This window comes from Lynx canadensis, chromosome C2, assembly GCF_007474595.2.
Source record: "Lynx canadensis isolate LIC74 chromosome C2, mLynCan4.pri.v2, whole genome shotgun sequence".
Classification (NCBI taxonomy): Eukaryota; Metazoa; Chordata; class Mammalia; order Carnivora; family Felidae; genus Lynx; species Lynx canadensis.
Genome location: NC_044311.2, coordinates 110,558,160 through 110,576,693, shown reverse-complemented (window position 1 = coordinate 110,576,693; position 18,534 = coordinate 110,558,160). Strand labels below are relative to the sequence as shown.

At 37.6% G+C, this 18,534-nt stretch overlaps 1 protein-coding gene across 1 annotated transcript in view; it reads right to left on the bottom strand.

Annotated features, from left to right (window-relative positions):
• LOC115523333 (ABI family member 3 binding protein) overlaps positions 1-18,534 on the bottom strand; it is a 270,902-nt gene that overhangs the window by 680 nt on the left and 251,688 nt on the right. Inside the window, exons 61-64 of the mRNA XM_030329269.1 lie at positions 3,977-4,056; positions 3,006-3,035; positions 2,058-2,219; positions 738-860 (exon numbers count right to left, since the gene is read on the bottom strand). Of these exons, the coding sequence (XP_030185129.1) occupies positions 738-860; positions 2,058-2,219; positions 3,006-3,035; positions 3,977-4,056 (395 nt within the window). The remainder of the gene's footprint in view (positions 1-737; positions 861-2,057; positions 2,220-3,005; positions 3,036-3,976; positions 4,057-18,534) is intronic.

Sequence of the window (18,534 nt, the reverse complement as noted above, 5' to 3'; positions counted from 1 at the left end):
TACATCAAATGATTACAAATTTTGCTGTGAATGTAAATGTTAGGGCAATACACAAAATTTGCAGTATGTTTCATATCCAATTCGTAAGAGGCAGCAGTTTCAACTTCTAGTAAAAGATGACTTAAAAGCCAGTGAACAAAACATGTTGCTGAAAAGACTAGTCAAATAATTTAAAAACCTCTTAGTGATTCCTGAGTAATGTGGACATTTAATTTGCTCTCTCCTGCCCTGCCTGGATAAGGATTAAATTTTCAGTCTTTTGAATTCTCGAGGAACTTAATGCTAATATGTCTTTAGCAAGTTACAGTGGTTATTCATTACTCACCAGAATTGTTCAATTTTAATTATGTTTATATAATGACTTCTAAGGCAAATAATAAGGGAATAAAAAAACGCCAGGGTGCTCGGTATGACAAAACAATAAAGGTAATACAAGAGTGATTTAAGATTGGGAAATACTACTCTTTTATAGCTGTTTTTGAAAATTCAGGTGTTCTTGGAGTAGAATGCCTTTAATAGATGTCTGTGTGTAATTTCCTTTAGCTCTAAGGAGTAGAGTCTTAAGGACTGGGAGGTAATTTGAGAAATTTCTATTAAGGTCTTATGTGAAGATCTTTTTTTCTAGTCAGATAATTAGAGCAGCAATACTGTAGAATAATTTTTAAAATGATTGCTTTCCTCAGCTTGAATTCTCTTTGTAAAATCCTCTGGCTTAGGAGGCGGCTCAGAAAACATACCTTCTTTGGTGGGTAACTGGTCAGAAGTTAGTTGCTGTCCTGTGCGGCCATCCAAAAACGAATCCACAAACTGGCAGTGATCTTCTCCATGGCCTCTCTGATCGCCTATGTTATAAAATTTTCCTGAGGAACCGGAAATTAAAAGCATCATAAAGTGATACTATCTTTGATAAAGGATAATTCTGAAATAATCAAATTTTTTCAGATAAAGTCTTCCCTGCTTCTGTACTCCCCCCCCCCCTCCAGTTCAAGCCATCAGTGTCTTTTCACTGAAGTATGGAGTAAGTCTTCAGCTGGCACCACTGCTTTTACTCTTGTCTCTCTTACTCCTCTCTCCTCCCAGAGATCAGTCATCTCTTTAAAATGCAGCTCAGATAATGTTACCCCTCTTCATAAATCTCTCCTGCAGTCTCCTATTCAAAAGAGAACCCATGATTTTATGCCTGCCTGCCTGACCTTCCCCTTACTACACCTGAGCCACACTAGTGGAACTGGCTAGGCGTGTTCTGGCAGAGGCCTTTGCATTTCTCTTCCTTCTCCCTCTAGTGCTTCATCCCTACATTTTTGCTGGGGTGATTCTTTCTAGTTTTCTTTTTAGCACAAATCTTAGCTTTTCAGAGAGACCATTCCAGCTAAAGGAGCTTCCGTTGGGCCATTTTCTCTCACCTCTTTTAATTTTTCTGTACATAGTTGTCTGTCTCTACTAAATTGTAAGCTGCTAGAAAGCAGGAATCGGGTTTGTTTACTGGTTTGTCCCCAGCACCTAGAAAACATCTGAACACAGTAGCTGCTTATTGAGTGCCTGAACAAATGTCTGCCTTTCCATGGTGAGGCCAGCCTTACTTGTTTAAAATTTTTACTGTATGAGTATATGAGAGAACATGGTAACCATGCACTGATCAGGTCTGGATCAAGGATTTATAACCCTTTTGGTCAGGTGTTTTGATCTGGTCTCTGACAGACTTAAAACATTAAATCTGTCCTATTCCTTCCATGATTATTGTTTCACTCATTTTATTATCAGTAGGCTTGTCTGTCTTTGGTGGCTGTAACAAAATGGAACTTTGATATGGCCAAGTGCCTTTACATTCAAATTTGCCATGATGGTTTTGTTTCAAGTTGCATTTTCATTATTTACCTTCTAATAGCATATCTCGAATCCCAGGCTAAGTATTCCAGGACTATCTTGCTCAAAAAGAAAAAAATTGCTCAAAAGAAAAGTAATGGCTGGAACTGTCCATAGAAAAGGCTAAGTTACAGAATGCTGTAAAGCATTCCCTGAAGGACAAGGCTCAAAACAGAGCTGGGAGCCCCACTTACCTGTGAGGGAGTCACTCAGATAAATCTTGTATCTGAGAGAGTTGCACAGCTGCACCCCTACAAACTTTTTATACCATGTCCGTTTGACATACTGTTTGCCCTTACATTCTGAGTAAGAGTCTGAATTAAAGGGTCTTTCGGTCCAGATGGCATCTCTTCCTGCTACAGAAGGAGAACACATGGTTTGAGGTTAGCATCCAACTTTGCGTATTGAAGAGCCGTCCTAAATGCTTTTTTTTGTTTTGTTTCTAAATGTTTATTTTTGAGAGAGTGCAAGCAAGGGCAGCAAGAGGGGACAGAGGATCCAAAGCAGGCTCTGCGCTGCCAGACTGACAGCAGTGAAGCACAAGATCATGACCTGAGCCAAAGTTGGACACTCAACTGACTGAGCCACCCAGGTGCCCCAGTCCTAAATGCTTTTTAGAAAGCAGTTTGCAAAGTTCATTGTCAACTTGCTGATAACCTGGTTTTCTACAATGCTAAATATTAGACTCAAAGCATTCTATGAGTTTAAACATATAAACCCCTAATTAAGTTCCTGTCACTAGTGAGAGAAGCGGTGTGTTTAGGTGTTGAGTGTAGACCATCCCTTTAGGAGCAAATTTAAGATTTTGTTGCTTTGTTTTGGTAGCAGTATATAATTTAAACAGCTGCTTTAATGTGACTTGCTATTAAAGGTGGAAATGAAGTTGTTCTGTCGTGACTTATTTAACAAATTTTGAGCTGGCCTTGCACACGAATGACACGGAGTCTCAAAATATCCAACTTATTCCCCAAACATCCTAGGTTCTCAATGTTAGTGAATGTTTTAGGTAAGTATTTGCACCTGGCTGATATTCTAAGACTAAATGGATGAAAATGAAATCATGACCAAAACTCTGCCATGCCTGTTTAGTTGAATCAGTTTAGAAAAGCATGTATTGTGTTCACACTGACACAGGTACTTACCAGAAACTGGCTCGCTGACTCTTGGGTCCGCTGAAGAGAAATAGCAAACACAGAGTCAGATGTTACTAGGTAAGCCCTGGTGTTTCGGTGGCAGAGTGAAGAAGGTGGACGCTTACAGTCAAGTCTGACTTGCAAAGTGGTACACTCTTGCTAAAGACAATTTGAAGGGGTGTTTTGGAATTGTTCTCCATTGGACAGTCTTCTGCCAGGTACTCAGCTGCATCTTTTGGAATTTTTTGTTGCTCTTCAAGCGCTCATTCCATTTTAAAGCTTCCTCTTTTAAATTCAGACAGAAAACTATTGATGGTAAAATTACCAAAATGCCATGATGTACAGTTGGTGTAAAAATTACACAAATAATGCTGTGAGTATAGATTTATCTTTCAAAGGAATTGGAATGTAGGTCAGAAAATTTCACAGCTGTTTATCAAAAAAGTATCAAATTCCCTTTCTGGAGGTAGCGCGGCTCAGTGTGTCTAATATTTTTATTCTAGGCTTGGATTTTAGGCATACAGAGGAGCATTTGTTCAGTTTGTAAGTATAGATCCCCTCCCCTCCTTTTTTTTTGTTAGAGAAAGAGCACATGAGCACGTTTGTGTGCAGGAGTGGGGGAGGACTAGAGGGAAGGGAGGGGGGAGGAATCTTAAGCAGGTTCCATGCCTAACATGGGGCTCCATCTCATGATGGTGAGAGATCATGACCTGAGTGGAAATCAAGTCAGAGGCTTAACAGACTGAGCTACCCAGGAGCCCACTTTTTATCTTTTAAACTGATGTGCCTTTTTTTGACATCAAAATAAGTGAGAAAAAAATGTAAGTAGTATTTTCTTAAAGCTACTTTGATCAATTTGTTTTGAAATTCAAGAAACTATACACCGTGTTTATTTAGCTGAATTTCAAATTGCATATGAATCTCCATATGCAAAACATTGAGGCTCTTTACATCCTTGATTTGGGAATTGATGTGATTACCTGATTCAGTACTGAATGCCACCGTGTTGCTGGCTGGGCCTTCTCCAAGTGGGTTTTTGGGTTTCACCTGGAATTCATAGCTGTGTGGGAGAGAAATTTTAAAAAATGTGATATATCCTTTAGAGGTGGGAAACAATATTCCTTCCTAATTCTATTTTGAAATCATGAGGACGGTGAATACACATATTCTCGAAGCAGCATGAGGAAAGAAAAAGTACTTGTCAAACAGTCTAGGCTAGGCCTTATGTCTTTACATTAAAAAAACAAAACAAAATAAAACTAAATCCCTTGGAGTTGTAGGTATGTTTGATTCTATGCTTAAGAATTATGCATTAACTTACTACGCAATATTTGGCAAATTTCATTCAAAGAATACAGAGAGCAAATCCTCTTAAGAAATTCAGGCAGTAAAGCTGTTTGCCATTTGCCTGAAACTAAGTTCCTTTTAACAGCACACTTAGCAGGAAAAGTAATTTTGAATGTAAAACCAACTTGAATCAGCTATTTTGAGTCTCAAATTTGTACAAGGCTTTTGGGATTATAATTACCATTTTTGAGAAGTTTGTAATTGAATAAGAATGCAGGACACATAAAAGATGGAAATGCATTTTACAAATGAGTAAAAAACACGACAACAGTTCATTTGGTACAGATGATAATAAGCAGTAACAGGAGAAGTTTATGGAGTTCAGGGAAATCAGTTTCTTGACTTTTTTTTTTTTTTTTAATGTTATTTCTGAGAGAGCATGTGTGAGGGGGGAAGGGGCAGGGAGAGATGAAGACACAGAATCTGAAGCAGGCTCCAGACTCCGAGCTCTCAGCACAGAGCCTGATGCGAGATCATGACCTGAGCCAAAGTTGGACTCTTACGTGACTGAGCCACCCGCGTGCCCCCAGATTCTTGACTATTGAGGCAATGCATTAAAACACTGCCAGAATCTATAAGATGACAGAGTCTAGCGTTACAACAAAGGCAAATCACTTTTTGAGTGCTATATATATCAGACACATCGATCATTCTACATACGGTACAAGATGGTAATCTATTCTTTGGTTAAGAACAATGAGGCTCTCATCATCAGGGAAATAAAATCAAAACCACAATAAGATAACACCTCAAACCTCTCAGAATGGATAAAATTAACAGCTCCGAAAACAACCCATCTTGGCAAAGATGCAGAAAAGGGGGAGCACTTTTGCACTGTTGGGGGGAATGCAGACTGACGCAGCCACTCTGGAGAACAATGTGGAGTTTCCTCAAAAAAATAAAACTACCCTATGACCCAGCTATTTCACTACTAGGCATTTATCCAAAGGATACAAAAATGCTGATTTCAAGGAGCACATGCACCCTAATGTTTATAGCAGCACTATCAACAACAGCCAAATATGGGAGAAGCACAAATGTCCATTGACTGAAGAATGGATAAAGAAGATATTGTATATTACCTAGGATATTACTCGGCAATCAAAAAGAATGAAATCTTGCCATTTGTAACAACGTGCATGGAACTAGAGTGTATTATGTAAGTGAAATAAGTCAGAAAGATACATATTGATGTCACTTATATGTGAAATTTAAGAAACACACCAGATAAACATAAAAGGAAGAGAAGGAAAAATATGAAAAATGGAGGCAAACCATGAGACTCTTAAATACAGAGAACAAACAGGGTTGCTGGAGGGGAGGTGAGTGAGGGTATGGGCTAAATGGGTGATGAGCATTAAGGAGGGCACTTGTGTGGATGAGCACTGAGTGTTATATGTAAGTGATGAATCACTGGGTTCTATGCCTAAAACCAATACTATACTGTATGTTAACTGACTTGAATTTAAATAAACTAAAAAAAATAATGAGGCTCTTCATCATTGTACTATTACCATCTGCTTTTACAAACTGCAATGAGGATTAAAACTTACAGGGATTTTAGTGAGAGACTGCACATCAAAGCATTTTGTAAACTTATCAACTGACAGAAGGTACTGTTATCATTTGCAGTAAAAGGATGCCAATAAAAAATCATCCAAACCACTCATTTAAATAAATTGCACGGACAAAGGGTGTTTGGGCATGTAACACTCTAGAGATTAAATTCTTGCTCAGAGGCCTGAGGACCTTTAAAAAAAAAAAAAAGGAAAAAGAAAAAAAAAGAAAACACACCACTATGGTGAATGGAAAATGGAAAAAAGAAATAACAGGTATGTGGACTTTGATTTAAGTGGGTAATGCATTCCACATACCAAGCCATTGCCAAAAGCCCTGTGCTTTGGCCAAGTCTGATTGCTGGAATCATCTCCACGTCTTTCTATTTCACAGTTATTTATACTTCAGCTTCATTTGTAGCATGGCCACAGATGTTCATAAGCTACATTTTCTTCTTGCCAACATCTTATGATACTTGACACGTTTTGGAGAAATCACTTAAAACTAAGTTTAATTAACAGTAGGGAAACTTTATAAAAGGCACATATTTTGAGGTGAATAAACCCTATATAAAGAAAATATTTGAAGAGGCAAAATCTTTCTCAAGAAGCATATTTTATCATGAGATTTATAATGGTCTAAGAGTAGTGTCTCAGAGAAAATGCCAATTGCACATAGGGAATAGGCATAGAATGCTATTTAAAATTTTCATAGAAGAAAATTATTTTTGAAAGAATAACACTTTAAATAGGTTTGAACAATCAAATTAAAATGTTACAAATACTAGAACAAAGAAGTCAAAGAAATGAAAATGAGCAAAAATAAGGAAATCTGATTATTCCAGGGAATACAACACCTCCAGAAGAGAGAGGAGGGTAAAAGGTGCAAAATTATCCTAGAAAAGTAATTTCTCAGAGCTGAATGACAGGTTACCAAATTTAAAAGGTCTAATGTATGCTCAGCAAAAGAAAAAGAAAAAAAAAAAAAAAAGACTAACCAAAGCACACAAGTTGAAAATTTTCAGAGTATTGGGATAAAGACAAGATCTTAAAATGTTTCTGAGAAGAGAGGTGCTGGGTGGCTCAGTCAGTTAAGTGTTCGACTCTTGATTTTGGCACAGGTTCTCATGGTTTTTGAGTTTGAGCACTGTGTCAGGCTCCACTCTGACAGTGCAGGAGCTGCCTGGAATTCTCTCTCGCTGCCCCTCCCCTGCTTGTGTGCATTCTCTCACAAAATAAATAAATAAAATTAAAAAATAAAAGTTTCTGCGAAGAAATTAGGTCCCAAAGGATCCAGACTCAGAATGACATTTGACTTCTTAGCCCTTGAAGTTAGAAAATAGTGGAACAGTGCCTTCAAAAGTCCTCATTTTAGTTTAAAAATCTGTCTGCCTAAACAATAGTATCAGTAAAATGAGGATATTTTCAGACATGTAAAAACTCAAAAATATTATCTTCCATAGTAAGCTATTCTAAAGATCGATTTCTCAAGGAACACCACAAAGTGAGGGAGTAAAAGAAGTAAAAGGATGTAGGAGTTAGGGGAGTCAACATAGGATAAAAGCAAAAGATAATTGGCGAGGGATTCCAGAAGATGCTGCCTTAAACAAACACATGGAACAAGGAGATGACATATTTTGCCTTTTTGAGAAGTGGTCAGTCTAGAAATATGGATTTAATTAACAGGAGAGATAGCTAAATTAATTAGAAATTGAAGATAATTGACTAAGAAAGTGAAAGAGGAGACTTTTGAGCTCCTCTCCTCCCACAGGCACATCAAATGTACAGCTGTATATGGAGTTCTCTCTGAAAAATCTAGAAACTAGCCGAGCAACACATACACATTGGGCAAATGAAAGAACACCCACACTGAAGTGGATAGGAAAGGCTGAGACACACTCTTGCCATAAACCCTCTTCTTGGCACAGTGTCCTACAATTGGAAGAAAACCCTCATTCCCACCTTCTCCCTGAGGAGTAAAGGGTTTGGACCTCACATTTAATACCCCAACTTTTATTATTTAAAAAAAATTTTTTTAACATTTTATTTATTTTTGAGACAGGGAGAGACAGAGCATGAACAGGGGAGGGTCAGAGAGAGGGAGACACAGAATCTGAAACAGGCTCCAGGCTCTGAGCTGTCAGCACAGAGCCCGATGCAGGGCTCGAACTCACGGACCATGAGATCATGACCTGAGCCGAAGTCGGCCGCTTAACCGACTGAGACACCCAGGCGCCCCTAGTACCCCAACTTTTAAAACTCCCATCTGAGGGATGTGGCCCATAAACACCCAGCTCTGAAGGCCAAAAGGGCTTGCATTCACAAGTCCCGTAGGACAGTAACCAAGAAGCAGTTCTTAACCAGCTAAACCCCCAGGACTCAACAAAGAGGGAACAGGCAAAACCACTCATGTACCATCAGCCTTTTCCTGAAAGAGGTTTATTTGCATGTGTTAAAAGCTGTTATCTGAGGGCCAGGCTTCTAACTATAACACATATGCACTGGCTGGCTGTAATCCTCACCAAAGACTGGGAAACTGGTGGACATTTTCCCTGCCCCTTCCCTCTGGCTGGAACAGTAAAACCAAGTCTACAACATCTCCTTGGAAGGAGTTTGCACAAATTTCTGGCACCCCAGCTTTTGTGGCTGCTGTTCAAGGAATGCCTCCCTGTACCCCCACCTCCGGTTGCCTGGCTCTGAGAACCAACAAGGCTTGCATTCTTCAGTCCCATAATATTGTAGCACACAAAGCAGTTAACAGGTACAAGAGCACTTCTACCCAATGACTATATCCCAGGCCAAACACAGAGAGAGCAGGCAAAAATGCCCATCTTCCAGTGTCTCTCTGGAGGGGCATTAAGTAAAGAGTATCCCAGCTGCTATCTGAGGGTCCAGTTGATAATCAGTCTGCATCCAGGTCATGACTTCAATTCTCACCTTTGGGACATTGATGGGTTTTAGAGCACCCTCAGCTAATGTGAGCCACTAACAACAAAGAAGTTGATTTGGACAACCTCAGAAGTTTGAGGGACAACTAGAAGCCTGGGCTGGGCTGATTGAAGAGATTCATTTCCTATACAAGACCACTGTACCAACACTGGGAGAGGTGGGTGTTTTTTTCTAATATGCAGAAATGAACAAAGAATCAAGGAAATTGAAGAAACTGAGGAATATGTTCCAAACAAAACAAGAAAAGTCAACAGAAACAGATCTCAATAGAGATAGTGATATATGTGACAGTTCAAAATAACAGTCATAAAGATGCTTACCAAGATCAAGAGACAAATGCAAGAACAAAGTGAGAATTTCAACAAAGAGAGACTATTTAAAAAGTACCACGGAGAAAACACTTAGTGGAAGAATGCAATAACTGAACTGAAAAATTCATTACAGGAGTCAGTATCAGACCAGATCAAGCAGAAAAAGGATCAACAAAATTGAAGACAGGGCAGTGGAATTCATCTAATCAGAAGAGCCAAGAATGAAAATGAGTGAAAACAGTTAAGAGACATATGGACACCATCAAGGAGACCAAGATATACATTATAGTGCTCTCAGAAGAAGGAGAGAGAAAGAAAGGGGCAGAAAGCTCATTCAAAGAAATAATGGCTAAAAGCTTTTGTTAAAACCTGGGGAAAGAAACGGACATCTAGATCCTGGAAGTCCAAGAAGTTCCATATAGAAGAATCTACAGACATCCATACTGAGATACATTATAACTAAGCTGTCAAAAGTTAAATACAAGGAGAAAATATAAAAGAAGAGAAAAGCAACTTGTTTCATACAAAGGAACTTCCATAATACCATCAGCAGATTTTTCAGGAAGAATTTTCAGGCCAGAGGGAGTGGCCTGATATATACAACATGCTATAACTAAAACAAACAAGCAAAAAACAAAAACAAAAACAAAAACAAATTAACCAGCAAAATTGTCTTTCAGAGTTGAAGGAGAGGTAAAGAGTTTGCCAAACAAAAGCTGAGAATTTATCACTACTACACTGGCCTTGTAAGAAATGTGAGAGTTCTAGCTGAAACTAAAGGATGCAAATTAGTGATAAGAAAACATCTAAAAGTATAAAACTCACTGGTAAAGGTAAATACATAGTTAAATTCAGAATACTCTAATCGTGGTGCAGTAAATGACCTATAACTCTAATTTGAGGGTTAAAAGAGAAAAATATTAACTATACTACAACAAGTTGTTAACGATTACAACAATGTAAGGAAAGGTAAATTGACATCAAAAAACAATGTGGAGGGGAGAGAAAAATGTAGAGCTCTTTTTATGTTTGAAGTTAAGTTGTTATTAGTTTAAAACAGACTGTCATAAATGTTTTATGTAAGCCTTATGGTAACAAAAGCAATAACCTATAGTAGATACGCAAAAGATGAAGAGAAAGCAATCAAAGTATACCACTACAGAAAATCATCAAATCAAAAAGGAAGAGAACAAAAGAGGAAATAAAGAAACAAAAGAATTATAAAACAATCAGAAAACAATGAACAAAAATAGGAATAGTAAGTCCCTGCCTGTCAATAATTAACTTTAAATGTCAATGGGCTAAATTCTCCAATCCAAGCATGTAGAGTGACTTAATAGACAAAAAATAAGAACCAAGTAAATGCTGCTTACAAGAGCCTCACTTCAGCTTTAAGGACACACACAGGCTAAAGGCGAAGGGGTGAAAAAAAGATATATCATTCAGATGAAAAGCAAAAGAAGCAGGGGTACCGTCTGGACAGATAATTAATAATGAAATATTGGACTTAAACTACACATTAGACTGGACGGATTTGACAGACATTTACAGAACATTTCATCTGAATACATATTCTCAAGCACACATGTAATATTCTTCAGGATAGATCATATTTTAGGTCACAACAAGTCTTGAGAAATTAAACAAATCAAATCAGGCATTTTTTTTCTAACCATAATGGTAAGAAACTAGAAATCAATTATATGAAGAAAATTGGAAAATTCACAAATACATGGAGATTAAACAATATGCTCCTGAACAACCAATGGGTCCAAGAAGAAATCAAGGGTAATTAAAAAATATCTTGAGACAAATGAAAATGGAAATGCAATATACCAAAACTTATGAGATGCAGCAAATGCAATGTGAGGAGGGAAATATATAATGGTGAATGCCCACATTAACAAAAGAAAGGTATCAATTAAACAACCCAACTTTACAGTTAAGAGAACAAGAAAAAGAACAAACTAAGCCCAAATTCGGTAGAAGAAAGGAAATGACAAATATCAGAACAGAAATAAATGAAATAGGGAACTGGAAAAACAATAGAAAAGAATAATGAAACTAAGAGCTGTTTTTCCAAAGATAAATAAAATTGACAAGCCTTTCGTTAGAGTAGCTAAGAAAAAAGAAGACTGAAATAAAATCCTATATGAAAGAAGAGACATTACAACTGATTCCACAAAAATCCAAAGGATTGTGAGACTACTATGACCAATTATACTCCAACAAATTACATAATGTAGAAAAAATGATATATTCCTAGAAACATACAGCCTACCAAGACTGAATGATGAAGAAATAGATAATCTGAACAGACCATGATCAAATGGGATTCAGTCCAGGGATACAAAGACAGTTCAATGCCCGTAAATCAATCAATGTGATGCACCACATTAACAACATAAGTGATAATTTATATGATCTCAATAGATGCAGAAAAGCATTAAACAAAATTCAACATACTTTTATGACAAAAACTCTTAACAAAGTGGGTAAAGTGGGAATGCTTCTCAACATAATAAAGGGCATATATGACAAGCCCACAGCTAACATCATACTCAACAGTGAAATGCTGAAAACTTTCTACCTAGATCAAGACCAAGACAGAAATGCCCACTCTTGCCACTTTTATTTGACCTAATGCTGGAAATCCTAACCAGAGCAATTAGGCAAGAAAAACAAATATGAGCCATCCAAGTCAGAAAGGAAGAAGTACAACCATCTCTATTTGCAGATGACATATTATATATAGAAAGCCCTAAACACTTCACCAGAACTCTGTTAGAATAAATAAATTCAGTTAAGTTGTAGGATCAAAAATCAGCATACAAAAATCAGTTGTGTTTTTATATACCAACAATAAACTTTCAGAAAGAGAAATTAAGAAAACAACCCCATTTATAATAGCATCAAAAAGAATAAAATATTTAGGAATCACTTGATCTAAGGAGGTAAAAGATCTGTACACTGAAAACAATAAGACATAATTGAGGAAAACACAAATAAATGGAAAGATAATCCATGTTAATGGATTAGAAGAATTAATATTGTTAAAATTTCCCTATTATCCAAAGCAATCTATAGATTCAATGCAATTGCTATCAAAATTCCAATGGCATTTTTCACAAAAATTGAACAATCAATCCTATGATTTGTAAGGAACCATAAAAGACCCAAATGGCCCAAGCAACTAAGAAAGAACAGAGCTGAAGGCTCTATGCTGGATTTCCAACTGTATTACAAAGCTTCAGTAATCAAAAACAGTATAGTATTGGGATAAAAACAGACACATAGATCAATGCAACATAATAGAGAGCACAGACATAGACTCACACATATACGGTCAATTAATTTATGACAAGGGAGACAAGAATATACAATCGGGAAAAGGACAGTCTCTTCAATAAATGGTGTTGGGAAAACTGGACAGCTACCTGCAAGAGAATTGAACTGGACCACTATGTTACACCATACACAAAATTAACTCAAAATAGATTAAATACTTAAATATATGATCTGCAACCATGAAACTCCTGGAAGAAAACCTTGTGGGTAATCTTCTTGACATTGGTCTTGGTGATGATTTTTTGGACTTAATACCAAAAGTAAAGGCAACAAAAGCTAAAATAAATGAGTAGGACTATATCAAACTAAAAAGCTTCTGCATGGCAAAGGAAGCCACCCTGTAACTGCTTGTTGGTTTGAGTGGTTTGGTTAGCTAATTTTACCCCTATGTAGTCTTGAAATATTTGAGCCCTATTCAGGTGGGGCTTCAGTCAGAGGGAAAGAAATGGAAAAGTAGAATATGAAAATATGAGTAATAGGCCCTCAAATAGGGAAAGAGAAATCCAATCAATTAGTTATATGAGCATTTCTGGATACCTGCCATATGCAGACATTGTATTCACCTGGGAATATAGACAAGGAGCAAAAAGTGGCAGAGCTGGAGGGATACTATTAGAGGATAAAGAAGTTCTAATCAGGGACAAAGGTCAGAGGAGCAGGGTTATCAGCAGGCATGAGGTATCATCAACCAGTTACCAAGCATGTCCTCACGGACATTCTTGTATCTCTCATTTATACGGGGACAAGAAATTCCAGATCTGGGCTGCACTCCAAGTCTATGGTATTGCTAAGAGTTTCTGGCATGCCCCCCTCCCCCGCCACACCCCAGATACTAAGGAATTCTAAATGAAAATTAATTAAAAGAATATGTTTATGTGAAAATAATTGCTCTCTTTATAGACTAGCGGAGTTCCATGTTCTTAGCTAGCCTTTTTGCCAGAAGAAAAGTTGTAAAACTGAGCAATCCCTTCAATTTCTTTCTTCAATGGTGAAATTATTGATTGTTCTGCTGCCCACACCTACAATAAAACTCAGTAAAATGCCTAATGCTCTAGTAGCTTATTTTACTCCTTGAGAAAAGACATTTAAAAGTTAATACACAAATGGGGTGCTTGGGTGGCTCAGTTGGTTAAGCGTCCAGCTTCAGCTCAGATGATGATCTCATGATTGGTGGGTTTGGACCCCGAGTCAGGCTCTGTGTTGACAGCTCAAAGCCTGGAGTCTGCTTCAGATTCTGTGTCTCCCTCTCTCTCTGCCCTTCCCCTACTCATGCTCTGTTTCTGTCTCACAAATAAATCAACATTAAAAAAATTTAAAAGAAAGTTAATATACAATCTGCAGGAAACAGAACTACACAAAAACACTACGAATAAGGGTATAATGGCTATTCCACATGCCTGCTTTGTTCAGCCAGGTTTATAGTTTATGAGAACTTGCTGCCTCTATTCCAGTTTACTTTTTGAGCCAAGATTTTATTAAATCAAACAACGTAAACAATATTCCTAAACTGTCTTTGTTGTCAGCTATAGGAAACTTTAGTATGTTTTAATTTAAAATTTTTTTTTTCAACGTTTATTTATTTTTGGGACAGAGAGAGACAGAGCATGAACGGGCGAGGGGCAGAGAGAGAGGGAGACACAGAATCGGAAACAGGCTCCAGGCTCTGAGCCATCAGCCCAGAGCCCGACGCGGGGCTCGAACTCACGGACAGCGAGATCGTGACCTGGCTGAAGTCGGACGCTTAACCGACTGCGCCACCCAGGCGCCCCAGTATGTTTTAATTTTAGAGGGAGAACTGTTCTCTAGAATCCTCCCAAGCTACAGAGGACAGAAGTACAGGAATAGGTTAAGTGAATTTGATTTAATTACCAGACAGAATACATTTTGCGTGGAAATTGCTGGGCCACATGTAAATCTGGTACACGCAATGGATTCTTTAGTTTTTTAGTCAAGTGAGGAGACAAGGGCTCAATTGAAGAGATTATAGGGCTTTTTGTTTGTCTTTACTCTATAGCAATTATGTGTGTCCATCTATATTGTCCAGCCTACCAATGGATTATTCAAATATGAGATAGAAACAATTTGTCTGAAAACAAATTGGAGGCCACAGACACAGACTTAAAGAAAAATGCTTTCTCTACTTCTATAATAGAAGGACAATTCGACTTGCTGTAAGGCTTAACCTAGCTTTTCATTTTAATGTCAGTTCCAGTTTCCCACTGATTCTATGCCTGTCTTTGGATATCATAAGAATGTATCATTTTAGAGGTGGGAGAGACTTCAAGATCAATTTACCTCACCTTTCCTGTCCCCGTAAGCAGTGGTACAAGACTTACTGTTTAAGTCATATACTTTATCAGTTCTTCTGTTCACAGAACTAAAAATAATCATAGGTGTCTTTACACACAAAGTGGTTGGCTATAGATTGGAGAGGCTCTTCTTACTATTTTTCTTTTAGCTCAACACAAGCCACACAATGAGGTTTCATGGGGGAAATAAATGGAAAATATATACTGGGGAGTGAGCTAGGTGGGTACCGATTCAGGTGGACACCAACATATCTCTATTTTCTTTGCATTCTAGGGGTAGGGGGTAGGAGAGGGGTCTTGCAAAGAAAGAGATGGAGTTGTGTCACAGCACTGTGCCTCTGTTAGCACATCTCTTCTGCTTCATCTGACTAAATAGTTATGGCTCCATTCCAACACCCCTGTTCCCTGTGCACATATATGACCAAAGCCCATTGTAGCTGCAAGCATCTGTTGGCAAGGCTGGGGTAGTCCCCACTGTGCCACCTTTGGAACTACAGCCTGCTGGCCCAGAGCAGCCTTGGGGCTTCACTCCCTATAGACAGAAACATCTCACAACACATATGCAGCCAAACTGTTCTTCAGCAAGATAGCTACTGTCCCTTCCTGTGGCTATTTTTTGAGCTTTTGCAGAAGAGGTAAAAATCCTGGCTAAAATGTAAAAACAGGCAGGGAGAAGGTAATTATACGCTGTGAGAAGGAAACGGTAACAGTCCACTGTACTTTTGGTTCTAGTGTGTGAACATTTAAAAGTTTTACCTAAAAAGCTCTGGGGATCTATTTTCTCTGCATTGACTCTCTTGGGTTAAATGTTCTAATGCCAAGCTCTACTCCACCCATTTCAATGTGCAATAAATGATTACCCTGTAATTATCACCTGTTTTTACATCTCATGATTTTTAGTCAGGACAAATCATGGAAAATGATACTAAAATAAATTATATACATGTGTCTCCTGAAATTGGAACACAGTTACAGTAATTCTTTCAGAATTTATTATCTTCTAGCTTTTCAAATAGGGTATCCCAGAACCTCATGTTGGGGTGGTGGTGGTGACGAATTTTACCAACTATAACTCAAAGTTTGCCTGTTGGGAATTCAACAGGCACTGAAATGTGACTAAAGTCATTCTTTACAGGTAATAAAAACCACCTGGTGGCTGCATGCTGTACATACTTCCTCTTTATTTTATAGCGTGTCTTTTATTAGCATTAATCTTGGATCATGGCCGGGCAGAAAAGATATAATGGAAAGAAATCTTGCCTTAACAACTTAAGATAGTATGGAAAAAGCTTACATCGAAAAAACCTACAAACCTAAATTTGGAACTCATAATTTTATTATTCTGGCTGTAACCTTGCTGTCAGTAGTAACTTTAAGGACTACTTGTATTTCACCGAAGTCATGCACATGGACTTGATTTGAAAGAATGATACTGTTGTTACTCTTTGTTTTCTTGCCATCCTGTTCTATTCAATTCTATCCTTTACCGTCAAGTTCTAGTCTCAAGTATTGCAGGAGGCCTTCTCTTCTCTTCTAAATTGCAGAACTTCAGTGTAAGTCCTATGTGATCTTTTATGCTGTCTTGTGATGCTGTCCAGCTGTTTCATGGCTGTTAGTTTTGTTTCCCCAGGTGCTTCTAGGCTTCAGAAATATCAGATTAAATGAAATAATTTGACTTCAAATTATTCTTACTTAACTCATGAAGTTATTTTGATTAATAGAGGTTTCAAATCATAATTTTAATATTTCAGCTGAAAACATTTTTTTTGCTCATTAAGTGGACAAATTCATCTCTAGCATACCTGTTAAGAGAACATAGAATGCATTCCTACTCACTGGGGTCTGGGATCTACTAAACTACTTGAACACCACAAGGCTCCACACATTGTAGACTAAACAATTTTCATTAGAGCACCTTTATATCCATGTGTATTATATCTGCTCCCAGTGGAGAAATGCTTTTCAAACTGCTGATATACAACTTTTAAATCATGACCCATTAGGGATTATCAGTATAATCCTGGTCAAATCATATATATGACTATCAACAGTCTTTATGTCTGAACTGGATTTCATTCAATTATATGAAACTCTAAAAATAACATAAAATAAGCCAAATACAGACACATTGAGTGGCTCCAAATTTATGCCAACTGGAAAAACTTAGCATGGGATTCTGATTTCAGGGAATCCTACAGTTAAGATTACTTTTTCCAAAGATGATTCCAGAAAGGGCCTCCTTTGAGCTTTGCTTGTCTTGAGATGAGGATAGTTTTAGGGGTCCCTCCTTTGAAGACCCACTGATGAAGGACAGGAGTGACAAATGAGATGCATATCTTAGGGTGAGATTAAGGGGACATGGCTGTAAATTCCAGAAACAATTAGTGTAATTCCTACAACTGACATAAACTCCAGAAACAATTAGCATAAGTCCTACAACAATTCATAGCAGAAGCTAGATGTGAACTCCATGACTAGTCCTGTGATTCCAGAATGAAATGCAGCTTAGCCCAAAGGTACGTTTGTCTTATGCACCTGTTTGGCCAAATAGGCAAGATGCCAAAATGGCACTCTTGCAAGACATTATCAAAAAGTTCTTTTTCTTAGCTTTATTCTACCGACTGTTACTCGTTATAAGTAGCTCTAGTGTCAAAAGTGATTATTCCAACTAAATCAATGTCAGGAAAAAACTAAATTTGAAGTTGGAGCAAGTCACTCCCAGTTAGCAACTTTCTGGCTCTCCCCATCTCTTGACTAAGTTCTCTGATCTGGCAGAGAAGGCCCTCCACTACATGGCTTCTACCTCTCGTTGCTTCCACTGCCTCTGTTCACTTTTCACCTCTCACACTCATGGAAGTAGCTGATTGTTCACTGCATACAACCATACCATTTGGGCCTCTGCTCTAACATATGCTAGTTTCTCTGACGTTTCTTTCCCCTACCACAGTTACCTAGCTAACTCCTTCTTGCTCTTCATTTAAGCCTCAGCCCAGGTGTCACCTCCTCCACAAAGTTTTCCCAATTTCCCCAGACTTTGTAAAGTGTCACCCACTCTGTGCTCCCCTTGCAACTTGTATATATTTTTGCCAGAGCTCTCACCATTTTGTGTAGAATAATCAGTTACTAAAAGACTACCCCACTACCTCAAGTCCTCAAGGACAGGCACCATGTTTATTCAGTTTTGTGGTCACCACACCAAGAACACTGTTGGCACTTAATAAATGTTAGCTGAGTAGAAACACAAACCTGTTACAAACAAATCAGGTTTAAAATGTCACTTAAATAATTATTATCTACATCTGATCATGAGTCATAGGTGAACTTTGAAGGTGAAGATTTGAAGGTAGCCTAATTCAGAAAAAGAACACAATGAATATTTAGAAATTAGATGCTTTTCAATATGTTTTCAGTATATTAAGTGGCATAAAAAGCAAGAAACTATAAAGAAAAAAACTTCCATGTTCTGTAAGCCCAAATTCACCTATTAAAAAGTCCAAATTAAATAACTTTTTCTTCTTTACTCTTTCCTTAAAATATGTTAAAAATAGTCTCTCTCCCTGTTAATCTCTAAGGAAACAGAACCAAGATCATCAAATGAGTTTTTACTGAAATACATGCTTATTTTGGCTAACTTAAATCCTTAAAAAAAATTAGCAGTTGTAAAATTTTCCATATTACAACTCAAAATAGAGAACTTTAAAGAAAAAAAATACCTGTG